The 17266-nt window shown below is 44.1% G+C and overlaps 1 protein-coding gene across 6 annotated transcripts; it reads left to right on the top strand.

Moving 5' to 3' along the window:
- Positions 1-253: 253 nt before the first annotated feature.
- On the top strand, positions 254-15593 carry cora (coracle). Of its 6 annotated transcripts, none has more exons than XM_064679738.1 (17): positions 258-336; positions 595-849; positions 6813-6875; positions 7161-7370; positions 7435-7880; positions 7951-8103; positions 8165-8523; positions 8591-8715; positions 9051-9176; positions 9914-10076; positions 10138-10187; positions 10530-13538; positions 13748-13969; positions 14113-14214; positions 14330-14491; positions 14922-15032; positions 15101-15589. In XM_064679738.1, exons 4-17 carry the CDS (start codon positions 7224-7226, stop codon positions 15164-15166), a joined length of 5241 nt encoding a protein of 1746 aa, XP_064535808.1. In that variant the 5' UTR covers positions 258-336; positions 595-849; positions 6813-6875; positions 7161-7223; the 3' UTR covers positions 15167-15589. The 6 variants fall into 6 exon arrangements, with proteins under 6 accessions (XP_064535813.1, XP_064535811.1, XP_064535808.1 ...); XM_064679740.1 differs by lacking the exon at positions 9051-9176 and adding an exon at positions 9472-9498 and having other exon boundaries at positions 259-336; XM_064679741.1 differs by lacking the exon at positions 14113-14214 and having other exon boundaries at positions 256-336; positions 15101-15591.
- The last annotated feature ends 1673 nt before the right edge of the window (positions 15594-17266 follow it).

The raw sequence follows: 17266 nt of genomic DNA, 5'->3' as shown, positions 1-17266 counted from the left end.
TAGAAAAATTAGTATAAGTATTATTCATATAAGTTTAAATAAAGTTGTTTCCATAATAACGATCAAATTTAAATAAGGAAAACAAAATGTGAGCGATGCCCAACAGTTGAGCAATTGAGCGTTGACATCTAGACAAGAAGGTGGGCACTTACGTTTACGTTTTGTAGCTGTGACGTCATGCGCGCTCTTTTTCTCTCTCTCTCTCACTCTCTTTATACTAACTCAATCCGTGAGGCAGTGGTTGCTTTGCGACTGTGACTCTGCCGCTTCAATATAAAAATATATCTCAGTACCAGTTTGCTCTTCGTGCGTAGCATTTCGAATATTTTTATCACGGTACGTTAGCCATCGCAGGCCAATAGGGAAAATATAAAAACAGGCAAGAGAATTGCCAGAAAAAAAATCAATGCATCTGTGTGCCAGTTGCAGAAATTCGCGCGCAATTTTGTGTTTATAAATAAAATAGTACAACTTAAATTATTGTACCGCTTTAGTTCAGTATTTCACACACCCACGCCTAGTTTCCACCCAATTACTGCGCTCACTCTCTATTTTACTATTCTCTATTACTCACTCAACGTCAATTTTCAACAGGTATTCAACGACGACGACGACAACAACAAATTGTCTTTTTTTGTGTTCAATAGAAAAAGTGGCCAAGAATTTGCTTATAAGTATTTGGTGTGCAGCTGTGTGTGTGTGTGTATTTGCGTATGTGCGAAGTCAACTAAAATCTGCCAGGCGTTTGTGAAAAGTGAAAACAAACGAAAACGTAATTGTGGAAAAGCGCCGCAAAGTATTCAACGCTTCCTGTGGATTAACGACTGAAAATTAGAGCACAGCTTACTCGTAAGTAACGGAAACTTCAACTTGAGCTTTAATTTTCCATTTAGTTGTATGTGGTCTCATTCCATTGCAACAACGGCAAACGCGCCATTAACTGTTGTTTAGCTCACACACAAGCTATTTTTTTTTTGGGCTGTGGTCAGAGTTTTCGATTGCCTGCTCCGTCTCCGAATAATTTTATGCTTTTGACATACACACAGCAAGAACAGTATGACTTCATATCACACACACACACGGGCACACACATAAAAGCTAAACACTCTCTCACCACTCTCTCAGTAGAGTGGCGAGTGGAAGAGAGCGAGAACGTTGACGCTGTCGCTTTTTGGCCATAGCTTCGTCAAGCTTTAGGTGTATCTTTTTATACGTTTTCTTTTGTGTTTCCTTTGCTACTTTACGAGTTCTTTTTGCTGTTGCTCTTGTTGTTGTTGCTATCTCACTCGTTGTCGCATTTTGTGTTTTTCTCAGTTGTTTCGCATTTGGCTTTCGGTCACTGCTACGAGCAGGGGCTGAAAGTCGAGAAATTCTTATTGGCAAGGGAATGGCGCGTAGTCAAGGAGACACATTCAAAACATTCAACACATGCCGGATGAGATACAATTACAGTGAAAGCCCTTTAGACCGGACTCCCATTTTGTTCCTGCTTCGGAAATAGTGATAAAAAGGAAAGCCTCAGCAAACTTAAAAAAACTGAAATTGTACATTTTTCAAGATTTTTCTGTCACTTAATCACAAATATGTTTTTCATTCATTTGTTCGAATATAATTTGGACTAAAAATTGTAATCGTAAAATCAAGGGATTTGTGTGTTAGTTGAGATTTCACTGTATACAGTTGTGTGCGTGTTTAAGTAATTATTGCCCTGTATCTATGCAATGTAGAAACCTCCCCATTTAATGATATACGATTGAATGTATGAAATGTGACACAGTAAAACATTTTCGGTCTGGATAAAAGATTGAAAACCGCTAGTGGAAATTGCTGTTAAGATTGTTCAGGCCCGCCGCTGACTAGCGAATAGGGGCGCCAGCGACGGCAACGTCGACGTCACTGGCACAAAAATAAACCAACAGCTGCCTTGGAAATTGATCGTTAAGCAGGTTATTTCCTTATCAAGCGTTAACTTTGTGCGTCTCTGTGCTTTTTCTCTATTGGCATTTTATTTGATATCAATGCTAAACGAACGAAGGAAGTCTGAAAGCTTTTTGGCCATTGCACTATGTGTGATAAGGCTACAAATTACTCATACGTACTTGGCCCGATAAGATTCCTAAACAAACACAGTGCGGATTTGTACAAATAATCGAGGGTAACTATCAGTTATGAATGGTGCTGGTAACTCGGCAAATTAGTAGATACCCTATGCGTCACTCACCAAAGCGGATTTTCACAATAAATGGAAAGCCTTTTGAAAAGAAGACGCGGACGTGGCTTGGATTTGGGACAGAATATTTGACCCAAATAGTACAACTAGCCACATCCATGTACGAACACATAACAATAAAAGCCTACTCACCAATGCAAGTAATAGTCTCTGCAAAAGACAGAGAGAGAGAGAGAGGGAGGGAGAACGAAAGAACTTGCATTAGAAACCGGTTATTGCTTGGCCAAGAATTTGGCTACACAGCAGACAAACAAATAAAGGGAACGAGCAAAGCAAATGCTAATAACTGTACAAAAGAGTAAACTCTGCGAGTCGAAAAAAATTATAATAAACTGTGGCCAGCCAAAGCCAGATCCAACAGACTTAACCACACGCAAGCAAGCACACGGGCCCAAACGTGAAAAACACTATGAAAAACCTGAATTCAACAAAAGCCACAGTCGAGGCAAGTTTAGCCCCCTTCCTCTCGCTCCTACACCGCTCCAAGAGCAGCGGTTGTAGTGGGAGAACAAGGTGTGTCGCTGCGTTAGAAGAGAGCAAAAGAGAGCGAACGGTTCTCTTAGCCAAAGTCAGGCTTTACTGTAGGTAACGTAAACTTGAAAATATTGGGTCACTGCAACGCGCGCTGCCACATTGCGCAGAGTTTCCACATCAGCCAAGTTGATTGATACATCAATCAATCAGTGTAGATGCTCCCTCATGATTTCAAAGATTGGGCTATTTTCGAGTTGTTACCGCCCTCTACTCTTCCCAATGTGTCAGTGTTTTCCAACAGATCGAAAACAGCTTTTTGCCCCAAGCTAAACGCTTTCCCCCTCACACACAGACACACACACACACAGGCACGCACACATTTTCGCATTGAATTTTCTATTTTCGTTTGTTGTCGCATCGATTTTTATTGTTGTCGAGGGGGGCGCTATGATTTATGTAGCTAAAGAGTCTGCTGTGTATTTTGGTTTGTTTACTGGTTTAGTGGGACTACCATTGCCCCGCCTCGCCTTGCCAGCCCCAACCCCAGCCCCAGCTGGCGTCTATTTGTGGGTGGGTCTGGGTTCGATAACTCTCTGGCTGCATCGCAGCCGCGCCGAGTTCGTTGGCTACATAAACCAGAGGCGTTGAATACTTTAAATAGCAAAATGTTAGGGCGTGAGTCGCATTGATTTGCTTCATTATACTCCGTAGCCACTGAAAATTTGTAAAGGGCTTATTACTTAAGTGCAAGTGTTTGCAACAGGAGGCTTTTCCGAAGTATATTTAGAAATAGGCATATATATATTATATAGAACAAGTTTTGTTTTTCGGCAACTTCATTGGGGAAGTAAATTGAGTAAACATGTTACGGCAGTTTAGAACTGTACAGGGTATCTCCTAATAGAGTACACGCGATCAGCAAAATCAATCTTGGTTCGGGGCTATGTTTCGATGTCGGGCGGCTATTCGTCAAGCGCTATCGAGCAAAGCCGCTGACGCATACCCGCACCGAGTGTATGAGTAGAAAAGCCACCAAGTGGCCAAGTGGCTGATCCACTTTTAGCACTGGTCAACAAGTGCAAACTATTCACAACTCGGCCGTCGACTGGAACTGGGAATGCAACTGGAGCGGATCTGGCTTATCGTAGCAAATGTCGCTGTTTTTCCTGTGAAGCGAGTAGGCGAGAACGCCCTGGCGATAACCGCAAGCATGGCACCAACTTCCGATTTAGTGCAGAAAAAATACGTGTGTGAATCCCCTTATGCACTCTCCCAAGGCAACGATATCGATTGACCCATTTATTTAAATATTTGGGTCTGATGGAAGCAAACAACTTCTTTCGCACGCACACCCAAAAATACACTCGTATAAACATCTGAGTGTGGGACTTGTCTATAGTTCATAAATTTATATATCATCATCCATTTTGTTGTATATTTTCGAAAAATGCGAAAAGCATTTCATGCGGAAGTGGCCCGCGCCGTTATTGGCTGGAGTGCTACACCTGGTTATTTACGGATGTGAGCACCGCCCGCAACTCTTCTACTCATTTTCTATACATTTTTGTATTTTTTGAATACATATTATACGTAACGCTTCGATGATCTGCAAACAGGTGAGCAGCTAAAACTTTTGTGCATTTCACGCTTTAATATGAAAGCTCCAAGCGAATGAACCCGTCTATTGTGAACTGGCAGTTGTGAATAGCAGTTGCAAATACTCACACACACCTTCTAAAACTGACGTCACGTCAGCAGCAACAGCAACAGCTCAAACTTCAGATGACCTAATGCCATGACGGAATATGGCACGCGGGAGGGCAGCCACCCCATCGGGTTGAGGTTGGGGTTGGGGTTGGGGCTCAGGTTCATATTCATATTCATCGAGTAACTGTTTGTTGTCCGAGTAAATTGAATTTGATTTAAGTTGTATTAAATTAAACTTAATTGCGGCCTCGCTGAAGCACTCGCCATGCCCAGACCCAACTTAATTGGATTGACCGCCAGTGCCACAGGCGAGCGAATCTTTGGCAGCCTTTGGCATTCCGTTCCCATTCCACGCACTTAAACTTCACAGTATGACAGAGAAAAGATATTAATTTAAGTATGACTGGGAATAGTATTCATACGATTTTCAAGTACACTTCGTTCTTGAATATGATTGAACAATGCTTGATATCAAAATGTTACACAAATAATTTGCATACTTCAAACAAATGCTGAAACAACTTGCAACTTATTCGGAGTTTTGAGTTTTTTACTGTTCACATACTTTTCAATTCGGCCTGCCGCAGTCGGTCACGTCTTTTGTTTGTCTTTTTATAAGTTTAAGTATGTAGATACATTTTTGCTCACGCCCCGAAACAGTGGTATACAGTGAGGCAACATCGCCATGATTAGAAGCACACCCAGACGTCAGACGGCGTACCAGCCCCAGCTCGTGGCAGATCGTGTGTGTGAGTTTGTATATACACTGCGTGTGTGTGTGCATTTTAGCTACTTGATGAATTTCACCTCGACCTCCTTCAATTGAAGCGTTCATTCTTCTGTTTTTGGGTGTCGACGGCGTCTTGCAAAATATTGCGCAAAATATTGTTGCAGCAAGAGAACATAGAACAATTTCAATAATTTGTGGAAATTCCTCTCGATGATGATGTCATCATTAATGCGATACGAAAATAAATCATGGCGCGTTCGAGAGCACCCAACATACTATAATTAATGTGTTAATAGCATTCGCAATTGCAATCTTAAAATAAAAATTGCAACGCCCAATTTGCGAGCAGCTAATCTCGTCTTCCCTCCCTCTCTCTCTCTCTCTCTCTGTCGCTCTGTGATTCATGCTCCAATCTCGCATCCATCAATCGGTAAATTGTGGCCCCAGACACGAAACATTTCACTGTCAATCGCCCGGAATGCTATTCATGTGCTGCGAATTGGAGTACGGTGGCGCGTACTTAATAATTATCCCGGTGACTTAATATGGATGATGTCAACTGTGGGAACAGATTGCCCAAAACATGAATGCTACTGTTGCCGCTCGCATTTAATGGATGAAAATAAACACAAACACAAGCCGCTTGATATTATAATAAAAATTATATGGCTGTCTTGTCTGCTGGCTGCTTTCTGGCAACTCAACATTTGGAACATTTTAGAAGGCACGATGACGCCACCAACTGCGAAATTGTGACGCGCCGTTTTATTTTATTTTTGTGTTTTTGAGAGGATTTTCGAATCTAGTTTTTTATTTTAGCTTTTTTTGTTTTTTGCTATAAACCGACTGCCGCGTGCCTCGTGCAGTTGCCTTGATCAAAACTGGTTCAGCCTGTCTAGCGATCGGTCGGGAAGATTCTGCCTCACATGTAACTTGTGCGATCATGACGCGAGATCGAGAAAATAAAAAGTGCAACAAATTTAAAATCAATTAAACATTCAATTGATCACTTGCCCCAATGCTCTCCTCCTCTCTCTTGCTCTCTCTCTCTCTCGAATGTTGGCTGGGTGTGGTGTGCCGATATAAAGCAATAGAGCATCATTTGTTAGCGTTAAACCACGAAACCACATGCTATATTCACACTTGAAAACTAAAATGTTTAAAAAAAAAATATTCTTTGTGCAATAAAATATAGAACCTCTTTACTTGCGGTTTCAAGAGGGAATAAATTCGACCATATGACGCCGCCGGATTAGCACAATCTTACTCAATCCTGATATTTGTATGTATATAGAGTTTGTGGATCTTATGTCACGGTCGACTTAGTTAACAACCCTTGACTTTATAACATATATGAGTGGATTAAGAAGACAATACCAAATAGAGGGAGAGTTCTGCACACTTTCTCTAAGCTACAGTGGTTGGCAAAGGGGGTTGTGGGGGCGTGAAGTTTTTATTTAATTAAAACCGGCCTGACTTCAAATAGTTTACAGCTTGCACACATCTGGCCTCAAAATACTGTTGCTTCTTTTATGGCTGTTGGTCAGCAGCATCGGGTTTTATGGTTTTGCCTGGGATTATGTTGAGGTTGCGGCTTTCGCTAGTTAAACTTACATTTCAGTCTGAACTCGAGTGGCCTAAGCGTTTAATAGTACACTTTTATATTTACAGCTCGTCAATAAGTACGGTCACAGCAAGTAGAATCCGCTGCAGAAACTATTGAGCTCGTTTCAAGTAAGTATGAGTGTGTATGTGAATGCGAATCTAAGTGCGAGTACTCGTACGAATAATGTCATCGCATGACATCATAAGCCTTTGGGGTGGCTGAAAGGGGCTTCTGGCAGTTTGAGTTAACGCTGTGCCACTTCGCTGGCGCCAGCAGGCGAGTCCAGACACAGTTCTGCGGACCGGAGACCACACGCATTCGCTCGATTGCAGTGGGCACATCCGGTTGTACAGCCTTCTTCCTGGCGTGTCTACAAATTGTTGACTTCATTATTGATTGTATTACTTTTGCAGCGCCGTTTCTCTCCTCCTCGATTGCATTCAGCAAACTGTCTGCGTAGCTGAGCGTCTGGAAAGATGCCGGCGGAAATTAAACCATCCGCGCCAGCGGAACCGGAAACACCAACCAAGAGCAAGCCGAAGAGCAGCTCATCGACCTTCTCGAAGGCCGCATTGGCACGCGTCACACTGCTCGATGGATCCATTCTGGACGTGACTATTGATGTGAGTAGTCGTTGTCTAATCGAGGCCTTAATCTAATCTCTTTTCCATACGTTATCGAACACAGCGTAAAGCCAAGGGTCGTGATCTGGTGAACTCGATCTGCGCTGGTCTCAATATCATTGAGAAGGACTACTTTGGCTTGACCTATGATACGCCTACCGATCCGCGTGTTTGGCTAGATTTAGAGAAGCCCGTGGCGAAGTTCTTTCGCACAGATCCTTGGCCGCTTGCGTTCGCAGTCAAGTTCTATCCACCGGAGCCGTCACAGCTCCAGGAGGACATCACGCGTTACCATTTATGCCTGCAAGTGCGCAATGACATCCTAGAAGGTCGTCTACCCTGCACTTTTGTCACGCACGCTCTACTCGGCTCGTACCTTGTGCAGTCGGAGATGGGCGACTATGATCCCAAGGAAATGCCGACACGCGCCTATCTGAAGGACTTTAAAATTGCACCCAATCAGACATCAGAGCTCGAGGAGAAAGTCATGGATCTGCATAAGACTCACAAGTAAGCATAGCAAATATCACCCATCGATGCCGAAACGCCTTAACGACTGTTCCATTATCTTTTCGCACAGAGGTCAATCGCCCGCCGAGGCTGAGCTACACTATCTCGAGAACGCTAAGAAGCTGGCTATGTACGGTGTAGACTTGCATCCAGCTAAGGACTCTGAGGGCGTCGATATCATGCTGGGTGTGTGTGCGTCCGGTTTGTTGGTTTATCGCGATAAGTACGTAGCTCCAAAAATTCTATCGATAAAAATAAAAACAAAAAACTATCATTTCTTGAAGATTGCGCATTAACCGTTTCGCTTGGCCCAAGATCTTGAAGATCTCGTACAAGCGTCACCATTTCTACATCAAGATACGACCGGGCGAATTCGAGCAATACGAATCCACCATCGGTTTTAAGCTTGCTAACCATCGTGCCGCCAAGAAGCTGTGGAAGTCCTGCGTGGAGCATCACACCTTCTTCCGTCTGATGACACCAGAGCCGAACACTAGGTCCACGCTGTTCCCACGCTTTGGCTCCAAGTACCGGTTTTCGGGGCGCACCCACTACGAGAGCAAGGCGACACCCGTTGACCGCACGGCGCCCAAATTCGACAGGGCACTATCCGGAGCGCGTCTCTCATCTCGCAGCATGGATGGCAAGTCCCTTAAATCTAGCATCCAAACTCACAGCTCAGAAACTAATAAAGAATCTTTTACACACAGCACTGGCTATCGCTGAAAAGGAGAAGGTGGCCCGCAAGAGCAACACCTTGGACCATCGTGGAGATCGAAGTATGGACACAGATCCGACACATGCCCGTAGCCCCATTAAGAACAAAAAGGACAAGGTAACTAGCCGGCTTAGCTGTTGAGCCTGCCAGACCGACCGTCAGCGTTGTTATTGACTTGAGCTGAATATGTTTAACGATTTATGGGAGTGTTAACCAGATATTCTGTTTACTTTACTTTTTTCTCGGTTTGTTACTAACTCTCACTCACAAACCAAAACACATGCACAATTTGGCGCACACACACACACACAACTATCGTGTGCCCCATTGTCAATGACATAACGTGCCCGTTGTCCTGCTGCTCGTTGCTCGAATCGAATCCAATCTTGCCGTTCCTAACAAACAAACTTGTCCTGACATTAACCCTTATAATTAATTAACCAATTAACCAGTTAATCCGTGAATCGAGCACCGGTACAGCTTCAGCCTCCTCGCAGAGCTCACTCGAGGGAGACTATGAGACCCACATCGCTGCCGAGGCAGCGTCCGCTGTTGCCGATTTTTCGTCTCTCGCTCAGGTTACTGTTTAAAAACTGTTCTAAATAATCGTATCAAGAATTCGATTCCTTTATTCCTAACCACTTTACTCCAGATTTTATTTCTTTGGCTTAAATTCTGCTTTTTTGATCGTTGTGAGCTTATCCATAGATTAAATTCTTTATATTCAATTCCGAACTGCGCATAGTACGATATGAAAGCAATTTAACTTATACTATTTTATATATCTATACTATTTTATTATTTACCTACTAATTTTTTTTTAATGCAAATTTTATTTTGATTACATAATTGCCTTTTCCTTAACTCTGGAAGCCTATGAACGCGGACTTCCTACTTATGGTAAATTTTGTATAAAGCAAAAAACAACTACTCAGCCCTCATATCTTCTCTACTCTAGATTAAAACCGTTTCGTCTGATTAACATTTGCATACAACTATACTATCCTGATTTATATATATTGGATATATGTACATATCCAATCTAAATTTGATCTGTTTAGTTCTATTTGAGTTCTCAATGTCTACCTCATTTGCGCTCTATATCACTGCATTAATTGTATAATAATTCCATTACCATTGGCCAAGTTGTACATACATATAATACATTAACATTTTTGGCGCTTGATCTTATCTTTAAATCGGTTGTTTTTGTTGCATGTTTTCGTAAGCTTTTCAACCAAAATCCGTTGTCTTTATTGTATTTTATAAAACTGCGCAAAGTCATATTTTAAACGTCGTGTGTTTTGTCTCGCAGGATGATGAGAAGGAGGCAAAGTTACGCGAAAAGAAGCTAAAGGAAAAGGAAGAAAAGGAGCGCAAGGAGCAGGAAAAGCGAGAGCAAAAAGAAAGAGAAAGGGCCGAGAAGGCGGCTAAAGCAGCTGCTGCCGCCGCAGCCGCCGCCGCAGCTGGAGTCAATGGTAATTAGTGAGCCCAAATACATGCATACAGATATATTTATCTAAACGATTTGCTCAACAGGAAATGACGAGCTTAACGATTCTAAAAAATCGGATACATCTGGCAGACGTGTAAGTGTAATGAAAAAACTTTAATTATAAAGTTATTTTAGATATAACGATTTGATAAGCATTTAGCATTAAGCTCTTATGATAATTCCCTGCGTAAGACCTTTTCGCACTGTTTGCGCCCGCGCTCGTGTATATACAACCGAAATAAGTCCCATCCCAAGCCCAACCACACCTAAGTTCAGCTCCTAAGTAATGTTAGTTTGTATTTTAGTAGTTAATCCAATTTTCTTATAAGTTCCATCAATTTTAATTTTGTATTCCCCCTCCAATCGTTTCGTTTTATGTTTCAACTTTTGATTTATTGACGATCCGTGATATTGCGCTGCCTGAAACGGGGAACAGGGTGTTGGTATATTCTCGTCGGGTCGCAAGAGCAAGAGCGGTTCACCGTCAAAGGATGGCAAGGACAAGTCCGGCAAGGACAAGGATAAAGAAATGGGCCGTCTTGGTTTGGTAGTTACCTCTGGTCTGGGTGAGCAAGAGCAAAGCGATGCCAATAGAGATGGTGACAAAAAGCGCGGCTCTACAACGCCCGGCGTTACCCGTCCATATGAGTATGCCGTAGATGCTGATGGCAAAGCCAGTAGCCCCACACGTAAATCGTACACGCCCGGCGGCTTCCGCTACGACCAGGATCCAAATAGTGGCAAGCAGCTAGGTGCCGATGGTCAAGAGCAGCTCTCGCCAACATCGCAGCAAAAGAAAATCGGGCTGGCCTTTAACTATGCGCCAGGCAATGAAAATGCTCTGAAGGAGACCGCCGAGAAAATCAAGTCCGGTCAATTGTCGCCCCGCACCCAGGACAAGATTAACCGCGGTCAGCTGTCGCCCAAGTCGAGAGCCAAACTGCTGCAGGATGGCAACCTGTCGCCCACGACGCGTGCCAAGCTGCAGGGCAGCGCTGTGGACGCCGCGGCAGTGCCGCTTAGCGATGGCCAGAAGCGCTCGTACTCACCCACTAAGGGTCAGCAGTTCCAGCAGGGCTATGCCTCGGGTGCGCCCGGCAGCTACAAGCCAATTATTGATCCCACGGCCGAGTTCCTCGAATCACAACGTTACAATAAGGAACCTGGTTATGTGGGCGTTGCAGCTGGTGCTGCTGGTGCAAAGCCTGGTTCGCCCACAAAAGCTTCAGCTGGAGCTGGATCTCGTGCGAGTGCGGTTCCTGGAGCAGCTGCCGGCGCAGCTGCTGGTGCAGCTGGCGCTGCCGCAGCTGCCGCTGCCGCTGCTGCTAAGCCCAAGAAGAAGCGTGTTAAGATTATGGTCATCACCTCGAAATTCGATCCTGCGACCAAGCGCATTGATGCCGAAAATGGCACTATCGAGCACTCGACAGGCATCCTCGACCCAGCGACGGGTCGCATTGATACCAAGTACGGCGTAATTGATCCCAAGACTGGCACTTTGGAGGCGCTGAATACTAAGACGGGCAAAAAAGAATTGTACCAGGGCGATTTGGATCCAAAGACGGGCAACCTTCATTTGGTTTCAGGCGTCTCAGATCCCAAAACAGGACGTATCGATGAGACTTTGGGCCAGATTGTGTGCATAACGCCACAGGACAATCCAGTTGTTGAACTGACCGTCATTACAAGCCGCATTAATCCCGCGACGGGCAAGATAGATACTGTCAACGGCGAGGTCGAGCGCTCGCTGGGTGTCTTGAACTTGGACTCGGGCTTGTTGGATACAAAGTATGGTGAGATAAACACACGCACCGGCGAGCTTAAGGCCATCGATCCGAAAACTGGAAAGATTGTGGTTACCAAGAATGTCAAGGTTGATCCTGGCACTGGCCAAATCACCATACTGGGCGTAATCGATCCAAAAACGAATAAGATAGATCCTAACCAGGGCCGCATCATTGAGGTCGGCCAGCAAATTGATCCAATTGTCGAAGTTACATCCCTGGCTGGCAAATTCGATTCGAAGAAGAACATTATCGATCCCAAAACAGCTCAGGTGGAAACATCTGGCGGCCAGTTCGACCCAAAGGCGGGCAAGATCGACACAAAGTACGGCCAAATCGATTTGGTCAAGCACACAATTACCTTCACCGACCCCAAGTCGGGCAAGACGGTAACACGCGACATCAAAATCGAGCCAGCCACCGGACAGATTGTGCTGAAGAACCAGATCAATCCGAAAAACAACAAGCCAGACAAGGATTACGCACGCATCATTTCGCTACGAATCGTCCAACAGCGCGTGGATCCAGCGACAAAGGCACCAATCTCACAGGTCAGCGCCGCCAAGGACAAGGACATTATTGTTGATCCCAAATCGAACCAGATCTGGGTGCCGACGGGTGCCAGTGATCCCAGCACCAAGGAACAGCAGTACATTTCCAGCAGCGTCGATCCGAAAACTGGCTACGTCATTACCATCTACGGCTACCTCGATCCCAAGACCCACGAGATCAAGAAACAGACCAAGCTTGACCCGAACACCATTAAGATCGAGCCCTCGTCTGGCAAGATCTACACCGCTACCGGCGAAGTGGACAAGGCCACCGGTGAACCGCTTTATGCCGCCACTCAGGTGGATCCCGAGTCTGGCGAGGTTTATACCAAGCTAGCGCGCGTTGATCCAAAGACGGGCAAGATCATTATCGTACGCATTTTGCTCATTTCGAAAACAGACGAACGTGGTCGCCCAGAGGAAATCGATCCAGAGACCTGCGAAATCGATCCCGTGTCTGGTCGTGTTCTTAAGTTCTTCAACAAAACCGTGTATGTTTATAATATGATTGATCCGGTAACTGGTGAAATTGTACAGGTCGATCCCAATGATCCTCGGTTCGCTGGGGCACGCACCACAGTTACCCACACGATGACCCTGACTGGCGAAATTGATCCCGTGACAGGCCGCATCAAGAGCGAGTATGGCGATATCGATCCGAACACGGGTGACATAGATCCGGCGACAGCTGTCACTGATCCAGTTACGGGCAAGCTGATTCTCAACTACGCACAGATCGATCCCTCGCACTTCGGCAAACAGGCCCAGGTGCAAACAACCACAGAGACGGTGCCCATCACTCGACAGCAGTTCTTTGACGGTGTCAAGCACATTGGCAAGGGTGCGCTACGTCGCGACTCTGAGGGCAGCTCGGACGACGACATGACCCAACAGTACGGCAGTGATAATGTCCAGGATATTGTGCTAAGCACGTCGAACCAATCTGGCGCCGGCAGCAAGCTGGGCAAACCAGTGAGCACACCCACTGTGGTGAAGACGACAACGAAACAGGTGCTGACCAAGAACGATGGCGGTGTCACACACAACGTAGAGGAGGAGGTGCGCAATCTGGGCACCGGCGAGGTGACCTACTCGACACAGGAGCACAAGGTTAGCACCAGTTGTGAAATTTAATACGTTTTGGGCAAAAAAGCTCTCGCGCTGCTTGCTTTCTGTGAATGCCTTAATTTTGCCTCGATTAATTTGAGTTTTTCCTGTGCCTTTTTTGCTAATCGCTTTTGCTGTTCTCGTTGCTGACGTTAAATGTTGTTATTGATTACGCACTAACCTCACCAACAATCACGTAACCAATTACCTAGGCTGATGCAACACCTACCGATCTAAGTGGCGCCTATGTCACGGCCACCGCAGTCACCACCCGCACAGCCACCACCCACGAAGATCTGGGCAAGAACGCCAAGACGGAACAGCTTGAGGAGAAGACCGTTGCCACCACCCGCACCTTAGATCCGAACAATCAGCAGCAGCGCGTTGTCACCCAAGAGGTGAAGACGACTGCAACGGTTATGAGTGGCGATCAGGTAAGAAATCGATTCCACGAAGGGCTCGCATGGCTGTACTTTTTGACTTGCATGAACTGATTTGTTCTGACTTTTAATTTCACTTTTGATTGTATTTCATTTGTTGCATTGCCGTTGTTGTTGTAAATGTTGCTCCCATTAAGTATCAGAGACGCGACAGTGTGTCGTCGACCAGCTCAGGTGACTCTGGCACACCCATCGATGGGCCATATGATGGTTCCAGCGTGGTACGCACTGACAACCAGGTTTGTAGTAGACACAATTGAAAGTTTAACAATCCTTTGGAGCTAATGATTGTTTATATTTAAAGAGCTGTATTTTGTTTCACCAATGTCTTAACATTTGACTCTTATCCCACAGAAATCTCCGCTCTATGCAAGCTCTGCAACCACATCCACTGGCCCACACGTTGAAAGCACCAGAGTGGTGCTCGGCGAGGATACGCCTGGCTACTCAGGACATGGCGAGATCATCTCTACGCAAACCGTGAGCAGTAAAACCCGCACCGTGGAAACGATTACCGTAAGTTATCCCCACACACATGCACGCAATGCGATATTGAACAAGCGTAAGTAAGTATTCGGAGGTAGGATTTTATTTGACTTTACCAAACATTAATTTCCTGTATTCGTATGCGCCCCACTGTACATTTTATACATTGGTCTCTTGTCCCAATTGGTAATATGGTGTGCATTGTATAAAATCTTACAACAACAAATATATAAGTCATTTAAACATCTTGGACGTAGAAATAATCTACAGGCAAGCTAGTCGACTTTTGGCAAAGTTATTTCAGCTTGAAATCGATTAAGGGCCATCAACCACCTCAGAATCAGTTTTAAGATGGCCTTTGTTAGGCAAATTTATTTGCGACTTAAGAGAATTAGATCAAAGACAGTTTTTAACCGAGTTTGGAAAGCATTACTCATCTATATTCTCATTTGCCAAACAGTACAAAACCGAACGCGATGGCATTGTTGAGACCCGTGTGGAGCAGAAAATAACCATTCAATCCGATGGCGACCCAATTGATCATGATAAAGCCTTGGCTGAGGCAATACAAGTGAGTTGAGACAACAGTCTAAACAAAAGTACAGGATATTCAAACTGTTGTAAAATTTGTTTTTGCAGGAAGCGACGGCTATGAATCCAGACATGACAGTCGAGAAGATTGAAATTCAACAGCAAACGCAGTAGATTTAATAATTATATTTAAACAATTACGAAGTAAAAGCCACACAGCTTGAGACCACAGTTCACCCACACACAGACCGCGCACCACCAACATACAACATACAATCAACAACAAATCAAAGTACACAGCACATCCAGTACACCTTTTATACTACCTACATACTTAAGTTTATAGAGACGGACATACTGAAGAAGAAGGCCACATGGCTAAATATGAAGAATTCAATATTTTCTACAGAGCTATCCATAACGTTTTTGAAGAAATTCAAGCCAATACAATATGTTTACAATATTTTTTTTATTTTTTAATTACAAAACTGTTGTTTATAACTACCTTTTATTATTATTATGTATGTCTAACAGAGTGCATTACAAAGCACAATTAAAGTATATTGAATGTGCAAACGCAAAGTTAAAAGAGAAAAAATTATATAAATATATAATATATAAATGTATTCATTACATATTTGTAAACCACAATTGCATTCAAATAAAAATAAAAAGAAAACTTTAATGTACACACTTTCCAAGTTGATATTCATATCAAAAGTAAGCCAAAGTGTTTGAATATTCAATGAATGCACGCGCTGCTGGCGATATAAATCAGTAATTCATTGGGCAAAACAGACGCCAAATTGTTGGCAAAAAATAACAAAAGAACTGACCTCTGGCATGAACTACGCCACATCATCGCAATTAACAACAACAAAAAGCAGGCAAATAGAAAACAAATGAACCCATTGGGAGTTCCCCCCATGCAGGACATGTTCAGCGATAAGGACATTGCATTAACATGAAATCCAATTCGCAATTTCTCCGGCGACAACTCGCGACCCGCAACGAGGCAAATTATTGTAATGCAATATTTATACAGCTCACCGAAGCGGGGAGGTGCTGGCGAGGGGGCTTGGGGGGCGCCTGCTAATAATATTACGTTCCATGGCAGGAATTTCACTTGGCCAGCTACCTTTTGCTTTTCCTGTTCTATGCAATTTTTAAATTGTGGCCGCAACATGCAAAAAAATGTCAGCAAACGATTAAAAAGAGCACAGAGCGCAGCGAGCGGTGGCAAGGGGGTAGCATAAAAAACCGTAATTAAAGTGGAGCGTACAAGGTGACTGACTAATGCATTGATTCATAGTTTAGATATAAAGCGTTCCATGCCCGATAAAACTTCAAATGCGAGGCGTTGAAATTCTGCACCCTTGCCTGCGGTCAATCCATCAGCTAGTGGGCCCCCTGTCAGTCAGTCAGTAAGTCTGTTTGTGTGTGTGTCGGTCAAGCCTGCTAAGAATTGCAATGCCACTGACCACACCAATAGACCAGGCTAACCAACCAACCCACGCCTCCCAAATATGGCTCCGGGCATATGTCCACCCCGTGGACAAGACCACGGACACGATAAGCGACCGCGCTGAGTGCTTTCTGCTCATGAATTTTTAAATGCGCGTGGAAATATCCTCTTGCGAATATTTCGTTTTTGTTATTGTTTTCCAAACTCCTGCATATTGCATGTCGGTGAGGTCAGGATAAAATTTCTAAAAGCCACCAAAGTTGTGGCCGACTATTGCATCAAGTTTTCAAGTATTTCGCCTGTGTTATTAACTCAACCCCATGGCACAATAGACAATTCCTATGGATAAAGTTCCATAGAACTCACCAACCATAGGTCCAATTGAATATAATAAAATAATAAAAGGAAGCCCTCGGTAGATGATTCCCCCTAGTCTCAGATTCGAGTCTTAGCCGAAGGCCATAGATGCCTGTGCTATATAAATATGCTTTTCCATACTTATAATAATAATAATATTTTCTTTAGCTATAATAAAAGTATAATAGGCTTGTACTTACTCAGCGTTTCAATCCTTGACTTCCTTAAAGCATTTATTAGAGGAACTGCAAAGATATAATATACAAGAAAACATTATAACAAAGTCGATTCGAGAACAAGGCCCATTCCCATTCCCATTCCCTGGGGCAGATGAAATCAGTGCAAAAAATCAAAACGTAGCCCTGCAATTTTCGACTCGGACATTGTCGCGACATTGCCAATTAAATTTGATGGCAATTTGCGCTAAAATGTTATAAAACAAAAGCCCAATG

This window comes from Drosophila montana, unplaced genomic scaffold (assembly GCF_035044405.1).
Source record: "Drosophila montana isolate Dmon_TW-CO22-7 unplaced genomic scaffold, ASM3504440v1 contig_2081_1, whole genome shotgun sequence".
In the NCBI taxonomy this organism is placed as follows: domain Eukaryota; kingdom Metazoa; phylum Arthropoda; class Insecta; order Diptera; family Drosophilidae; genus Drosophila; species Drosophila montana.
Note: the sequence above shows the minus strand (reverse complement) of the source record. Positions and strands in the feature narration are given on the sequence as shown.